Consider the following 8,359-nt stretch of genomic DNA (forward strand, 5'->3'; position numbering starts at 1 on the left):
CAAAAACTTCCCCCTTAACCATGTTTTTCTAACTCTAATAATCCCTAGGGTTTCCTATGTAAGTTTAGCATTTTGGCGCCGATGTAGTTGAAATAAAACCGGAAATGTGAACATACAATTTCTAATCCCGTGCCTAATTAATCTCCGATGCTGAGCATTTACAAAGCACTAATGTACACCGACCATGATCATATTAATGACCAAACCAAAAAAACAAGGTGCTCGCCGGACTGCGCGCGTCAATTTCCGTCGACGGCGACCGTCACCGACGTCGGGAATAGTACATCGCCGTCCATTCTTCGACGGCCAATGCCTTCCACGGCCGACAAGCTCACCGTCGTTGTACCGTTGACGTCGCTGCTGCTCAAGCTACGCTTCAGCTGCCGTATGCTAGGGCACAGCACCTCGTCCGCCCACGACTCCAACGACGTGGCCGTGGCGGTCGACGCTCCTGCCGCCGTCCACGCGGCACCGGCCAGCCTGTCCAGCACGCCGGCGTCCATGTGCACGGACCACCCGCCACTGCCGGCGGCGTCGCCGAACTTGGCCGATACCACGTCGGAGACGCTCCGTTTGAGAGGCCCGAAGTCGACTGATCTGAACACCACTGTCCCGTCGACGGCTCGGATGAGCTCGTGCACATTGGACTGTGCCGAGCGCGTGCCGGCCGAGGGCGGTTGCGCGTACTCCTGCTCGTGCTCCACCGTCAGGTCGCTGGACGAGTTACGTGAGCCCTCGCCGCCGCTGTCCTCGCCGTCGTCGTCGATGTGATCGTCGCACATGGACAAGTTCAGGTCAAGCGGGAGCGGCTTGCGTGGTTTCACGCGCCGGTATCCGTCGAGCTCCTGCTCGGGCCTCCGCTTCGGCGTCGTGTGCCGCCGGACACGGAGCTCCAGGTTCCACGGCGAGTCGGTGGGTTGACCCGGCGCGGACGACGACCAGCTTGACATGACGATGAAGATGGCGCTGCCGAGGGCGACGTCTCGGCCGTGTGAGTCCGTGAGCTGGCCGGACTCGACGGCGTGCACGATGGCACCGTGCACGACATCGTCGGTGTGGTCGAGGTCATCGAGCACCACGACGCGGAACGGGTTGGCTCGTACGGTCTCAGCCACGCGGTCCAGCGCCGTCCTTCCGCGGCACGACACGACGGATTCTTCCCCGCCGTCGACGTCGCCGGTTGTTGCACAGCCGAGGCGCACAGTGACGGGGCCGGCGCCAAAGATCGCCACGGAGAGCGCCTCGGCCATCCTCCTCTTCCCGACCATGTCGGCACCGGCGAAGAGGACCCACGTGTCGGCCTTTGGCCCTACTCGTCGCCGCTTTCCGCCGCCGAACCTGGCCTTCACGATCGTATCAGCCACCGCAGCCGCAGCCTCCGGTTGCCATCTCACCGCCTCCGTGAGCCGTTTAGCGAGCACCTTTTCGTCCGTGTCCCATGCCGATGCTGATGCCGGTGCCGGCGTCATCGAAGGCACCGGCGTCCCCAGGGCGAGGTCGGTGTCCACCACCGTGCCTCTAGCCGGCGCCGATGGCCTGATCGGCAGCGTCGCATGCATGCTGCCGATAACACTCGCGCCGTTCCACTCGGAGCACGTAACCGCCGGCGGCCGGCCGTGGGAGTGCAGCTGCGCGCACCGGTCCAGCCACCGACGCCACAGCTCATCTGCGTCCCGCGCCTTGTCCTGAAAACCAACGATGGGCTGCGGCCGTGCGCTGGCCGGCGTCCCGATCTGCAGCCACCGCGACATGGTCTTCTCGGTGGGGTTGAGGGAGCTCGCCGCATCAGCACACTGCATGTCGGCGCGCTCCCGCTCGTAGCCGTCCACGCAGGCGTTGCACATGCCCGGCGCCGGCCTGTGCGTCGTTGCACCGGTCATCGCCGACGACAACACCTCCACCGAGCTGCTCAGGATGCCTCGATTGACTCCAGCACTGTGGCATCAATATGACAGTTAATCACACACTCATGGTTTGCCAAAAGAAAATCACATATACTCATGTGGGATTCGTGACATAATCAAGAAAGATTTGTCTACAACCTCGGAGAGAGCCCGAGCGACGGCGGCTGCGGTGGTCTCGGCGTGATGGGCACCGCCTGGATGTCCCACTCGCTCTCCAGCGCCGGGTGGTACACCTGGCACTTGAGATACGTGGCGCACGTCGCCGTGCCGATCACCCAGACGCGGCGCCGCTCGCCTTCGCCGCCGGAGTGCTCCAGCACGCGTGCCATCTCGGCCACCGCGGCGCGCGCCGTGTCGAGCACCACCTCCCTCCTCGTTTCCTGCGGCTCGCCGAAGGCGACCGCGCATCTTTCCTCCACGAGCCATTGGAGGTTCCCGAGGTTGACCACGACACCAGCGGTATGTGACACCATCGCCGGTGCCAGTAGCTCCGATGTGATCGCTTCGCCGAGCTCCCTGGTCTTGGCGACCAGCTCTGACCTATCCATGTCTGCCAGGTTGCCGAATTCGATGACCCGCGCATTGCCGAGGCGCTGGCGTTGGATCATCGCGACGACCTCCTGCACGACGGCGTCCACGTCCGCCGTGTCACCGACGAGCACCGGGTTGCGCTTCTTGGCCCTTTTCAGCACGTCCACGACCTTGGCCACCTCCTCGTCCCGGTTGATCGGCGCCTGCCGGTGCTGCAGCGACCTGGTGGCGCTGACATAGACGCCGGAGTCAGGGGCTGCGGGGTCGGAGAGGGACCGGAGCATGGCCGCCTTGACGGCGGTGCTGGAGAAGGAGGCCTCGCGCATGACGCGAGCCACGGACGGGTCGTCAAGGATGGCAAGCACAAGGTGCGGCACGCCGACGCGGTGGTCGTCGCCGCCGGCGGGCTCGACGGCGCTGCCGCCGATGCGGCGGTGGTGCGCGTACGCGCGCTTGAGCGCGGCGGAGAGCGCGTTGGAGAGCGGCGGGGGCTGCGGGCCGCCGCGGAACCCGGCGCCGTCGACATGGCCGCCGTGGTGGTGCTCCGTGGAGGTGGGCAGACGGTCAAGGGCCACCGCGAAGCAGAGGTCGAGCGCGCGGCACCGGAGCGGGTGCGGCGAAGCGAGGCCGGCGACGCAGGCGTCGCGGAGGAGCGGCGCCGGGCCGGAGAGCAGCGCAGCTGCCGCGTGGAGCGGCGTGGTGTGCGCGTGGCGGCGCCTGGACGCGTCGCCCGCGGCGCGGGACAGCACGGCCGCCGCGTCGGGGGTGAGCGGCGGGGCCGCGGCCGACGGCAGCGAGACGGCCGCGGGCGGTGCCGCCGAGTAGGCTCTCATGCCGGTGGGCGGGTTCGATGGGTCGGTCGGCCGGTCGGTCTCTGCTCGGTCTCCCTCGGCTGCTGGGGCTGAGGTAGCCGGGGGGTCGAGGTGGTGTTAGTTATAGGTTTAGCCGCGCCGGGGCACTGCGCACGCACGTCGCTGTGATGGCGAGTGGAGTTTGGTTCACCAGAGGAGAGGCGGGCGAGGTGAAAGGCGAAGGTGTGCGCGAGGAAGGGAGGGCGGTGCCGCTGGAAAAAGTGGCGGGGAGGAGACAGGAGGAGATTGTTTAAGGTGCAAGCATTTCTAAGTGCTTCTGGCAGGGTGGGGCCGAGGATCTTGTAGCTTGGATTTGCATCGACATTCCAACCGTATCCTCTGCTCGTGCCCATGTATTCCTTCATTTCTTGCTTTTTCTCTGAATTCCTACAGTTTTTCACAAATACTATCAGATAACTGGGAGGGGCGTTTTGGCTCCCAGGTGAACAGTAAAGCGAAAAAAGTAATTTTTTAGAAAAAAATTCTGATTTTTTTTGCGGTGGTTGTGTTAGTGTCGCAAGCATGCTTGACAATTTTCATGCAAAATGAAGCAGCATTGTTTCGTCGGTGAAAAATATAAATTTGATGTGAAATTTGGGGGTAGCATTTGGTATTCAATTTTATTTCACAGACCAAAATGCTTAATCTTTTTGCCTCAAAATTTATACGTAGCATTTGGACTAAGAAAACATAAATTTTTTGTCTTGATTTTTTTGACATTCCAAAAATTATTTTTGGACCCGGGAGCCGAATTGAATTTCCGCAGATAACTTGTAAATTCTGGTTGCCTCCGTTCACTCACAAGCAAGTCGTACCTCCATCATGTACCCCTTAATATCTATCTATAGGTAGCTAATTTCTTATCCTTACAGATTCAAGGATTGATACTGTTGTTTTTTTAGTTGACTTGATGCTATTGTGATTTGTGAGTTTGGCATAATAACCAGTAAGATTTTATTGAGTTGATCTAGTACTTTGTAGCTTTATATCTTTGTACTAAATATGATTTACCAACTATTCCTTTAAATTTCATCACTATCGTGTCATCTCGCAAGTATGAACCCCATGGTGATAAAAAAGGAAAGTAGTGCATGAGCTGATATAATCATGGGGATGGGCCATTGATAAAGAAAAAAGAAGAATACTATAAACACTTATAATTCAGACTAGCTGACATTAGTTCTGTGGAGGATCAAAATAAAGTTATTCTCCAGATCAGAATGTTGACATCAATATGAATGAAAACAATGTGCGTGATCATGACCACAATTTTAATACCTGAACTAGTAAGTCTGCTAGTCTCAGTGAGAACCAAATTTTGGTAATATGTATGATTTTTGTTGTCTCGGGCCGTCCAGCCTCTGTTCGATTGCCATAAGCTGCCTATATCTCCGCTTTGTGGACTAGATGCACTAAAGGGATCTTTTCCAGGAGTACCTTATTTGGTAAAAACTTTAACTTTTTATGTTTGTGTCTCACACTTTTTATGTTGCAGAATTTTCTCACGAAAAGTAGAGAATGGACGGCTGATGGTAATCAAACAAAGATTGGATGGCCCGGGGACACCTAAATTATACATATGACCAAAAACAAGTTCTCGCCAAGACTACCAGACTTTCTAGTAGACGAATTGAAGTTTTGCTCATGATCACACACATTATTTTCATTCATGTTGATGTCAACAGTCAGATTTGGAGATTAACTTTATTTCCATCCTCCACAAGAACTATCATCAACTCGTCTAAGTTAAAAGTGCTCATAGTATTCTTAATTTTATTTTACCAATTGCTCATCCCCATGAATATATCAACTCATCTACTTCTTTCCTCTTTCCCCCCCTTCTTTCACCCTAGGATTCATGCTCGCTAGATGAACAATAGTGCTAAAAATAAATAAATAAGTAGTAAATATTTTTTAGTGCAAAGATACAAAGCTACAAAGTACTAGATCAATTCAAGGAAATCTTACTAGTTATTATGTCAAACTGCCAAATCACATTAGTACCATTTCTTGAACCTGTAAGGGAAAAAAGAGTTGCTTAGATAGAAACTAAGAAGTAGACGATGGAGGTACAACTTGTTAGTCAACAGAGGCAACCTTGTCCACGAATTTCTGAAAAAACTTGTTGCATCACAATCAAACTTGCCAGTGGCAGGAGAAGATAACAAAGATTGCATGGATCCTAGTTAGGACGAGAATCCTACACATCAAACCACTTCTCGGTTTGATCGGAGATGCATGCATTTGGGAGCAGAGAAGAAATCTTTTTCAGAAAGAAATCATGTCAATTTTTTTTAAAAATTGCTTGCTCAAATTTTCAAACAATATTTACAAATATTTCAATGATTTTTTTGTTGATTACACATAATGTAGTGATTTTTTTTCACAAATATCCCAATCCATGGTTTTACAAAATTACTTGGTTTTCAAACATGCTTCAATAAATCTTAGAAAGAACTTATTCAAGTATATTTAGTGAAATTATCAAGTTTCACCATGATTTTACATTTTTATTGCATTCCAGAAATGTTTTTCCATGATTTAAATATATTTTATGTAAGCTTGAAAACGTCCCCATATTCTGATGGATCAGGATGAACCTTAACAATCTAAAATGAATGTTATGATGAATTAATAAAAATATCACTTGACTATAGTCCCGTTTAAATGAATTTCCACAAAATCTATCTCATTTCAAAGAATGTTCATAGTGATTTCACTTTGAATTCGATAGAGATTTCACATATCATGGATCACTTTCCAAAAATCTATTACAAACGTATTCCACAAATTAACTAACTCTCATGACATTCCGCAGTGTTCTAAACCCGACGGAAACGAAGAAATAAAACCGCAACACATGGTGCATTTCTTGAAATTTCTTCTTTCACATTTGCATAGAACATATAAAACATAAAATATGCATTAGTGCGCACATATTCGCATATTGCACCTCAAATTAGAACTGGGTCGGTGATAGTGGACCACATATATTACGTGTCCGATGAACCGAGGCAAACAATCAACTACTCCCTTCGTTCCTAAATATAAGTCTTTCTAGATATTCCAACAAACGACTACATACGGAGCAAAATGAATGAATCGATACTCTAAAATATGTCTATATACATTCGTATGTTATAGTCCATTTGAAATGTCTAAAAAGACTTATATTTAGGAACGGAGGGAGTAGTAGCGTATGCATACATATACCTCGACCCATGCATGTCACCCAAAAAGTTCAAGCTCAACCGTGCCATGTATGCATGTGAGGTGAACTTTTCAGCCAGTAAGTTTCCGAGTATATTTCGCGTAAGGAACATGACGTGCATGGCATGGGCGCACGCACGCACGCATGCAGTGCGGAGTGGTTATTCATTATCACCAGGTAGAACAGATAGACGCTACCCATAACCAACCGCGTAGTACGTACCGTTTTGTTTGCGAGGCACGACGATAACAGCATGAGGGCGCACGCTACTCGAACAAGACGCAACGCAACAAAAACGCACGCGGAAAAGGGGATCGCAAAAGGTTCGCGAGACGTTCAAAAGCTACCTACGCTCGCTCGCTTGGCACGCTCCCCTCCCGTCCCCGTCTGTATGTATGCATGTGCAAAGCGTACGTGCACTAGATTGTACATGCATGCACGAACTTAGTAGACGTGTCTAGCTCCTGTTGGGGCTTAATGCTCCCCGATCAACATGTTTGGGCGCCTCCTCACATCAACCCGTTGCACCATGTATGTAAAAATAACCTCTTGCACCACCAATGTCAAAAAAGAAAAAGAAAAACTGGCACGACCGTCTCACCCTGTCGCCTTCGATAAGACAGTCCTTCTCGGGCCAAGCCTGTTCCCCACCTTCCTCCCAAGTTTATACTCCCTCCGTCCGAAAATACTTGTCATCAAAATAAATAAAAAGAGATGTATCTAGAACTAAAATACATCTAGATACATCCTCTTTTATCCATTTTGATGACAAGTATTCCCGGACGGAGGGAGTATCTCCGAGTGTCGATTATGTTTCATTAGAGAAAAGGCTCGAGGCATGACTATAAATAAAGCCACACATCACCCCATATTTTTTTTCGGACTCTCATGGCTACCATTGTCGATCAACGGCCATCACCTCCTTCTAACCAAACGCTCGCCGTCAATGTATCATCATCCTTCTAGTAGACTCATCCCCTGGCAAGAGATCCTCTGTCACTTGCAACCTCCGAGCCACCCTGTTTCCACCTCTACCACCATAGGTTCATCATCGTCTATCCCACTGGGTTAGGTAGCTCTGCTGACCCGAACCGAAAAAATTGAACCATAACCACAACAATCATTACAGAAGAAGCCACCACCATCACTACCAAAGAGAGTATTGGGATGCTGGAGAAAGACAACAAAGGACATGACAAGATTGATTTTATTTCGTGGCATCTCAATCGCTCGTTTTATTGTAGCAAGCACGTAAGTAAAATTCTGCAAAAACATCCAACTTAATTGGTACAAAGGGCTCTCAATTCTCATGTTCTATTATTTATCCCTTCGTCCACTCTCGATTGACTTTGTTCATTTTTTTCCACCGATCTCCTCCATTGATCTCAATTGGCTCGTTCAGGCAGAGATGAAGGGGAGATGGGTTAGGTGGTCTATGGATCTGGATGCAATTTTTATTATTTCTGGTATTCGTTATACTGCCATGATTGAAGATGAATAGAACAGAAAATTTCCCGCAAAAAAGGTACCTCCCCATACTGTAAAACTAAACTGTAGTTGCATCCTTGATGGTTATGTTTGGGTGTTCCTCGCCGGATTAGAGACCCTGTGAGCTCCTTTCATGGTCTATGTTGTCTTGTCACCATCGTGGTTGTCCTCGGTGCCGCTCAGCCTTGGCCCGTCCCATAGATGCTCTTCAAAACGACACCGCATGCTCGATGTATGCTATTTGTTCCTTTTTTTACCCCTGACTTGCCATAGGAGTGTCCTGACTAAACCTACGCCGGTTGCTCCTGATTTCTTTTTCGGGTCTCTGGTATCAATAAATCCTTGCTTTACTCTACTCTCCTCGTAGGATTTGA

At 50.5% G+C, this 8,359-nt stretch overlaps 1 protein-coding gene across 1 annotated transcript; it reads right to left on the minus strand.

Moving 5' to 3' along the window:
* Positions 1-106: 106 nt before the first annotated feature.
* LOC119318224 (protein SMAX1-like) lies at positions 107-3,502 on the minus strand. Its single transcript, XM_037592751.1, has 2 exons — positions 2,043-3,502; positions 107-1,935 (listed from the first exon to the last, which is right to left on the minus strand). The coding sequence occupies exons 1-2, from the start codon at positions 3,266-3,268 to the stop codon at positions 240-242; spliced, it is 2,922 nt and encodes a 973-aa protein (XP_037448648.1). The 5' UTR covers positions 3,269-3,502; the 3' UTR covers positions 107-239.
* Positions 3,503-8,359: the final 4,857 nt, after the last annotated feature.

Source organism: Triticum dicoccoides, chromosome 6A (assembly GCF_002162155.2).
Source record: "Triticum dicoccoides isolate Atlit2015 ecotype Zavitan chromosome 6A, WEW_v2.0, whole genome shotgun sequence".
In the NCBI taxonomy this organism is placed as follows: domain Eukaryota; kingdom Viridiplantae; phylum Streptophyta; class Magnoliopsida; order Poales; family Poaceae; genus Triticum; species Triticum dicoccoides.

Bases quoted from the DNA above. Each gene is read 5' to 3' on its own strand.
- LOC119318224 (XM_037592751.1), bottom strand. From the start codon at position 3,268: ATGAGAGCCTACTCGGCGGCACCGCCCGCGGCCGTCTCGCTGCCGTCG. The intron at 1,936-2,042 runs GTTGTAGACAAA...TTGATGCCACAG, and splicing joins TCGCTCGGGCTCTCTCCGAG to TGCTGGAGTCAATCGAGGCA.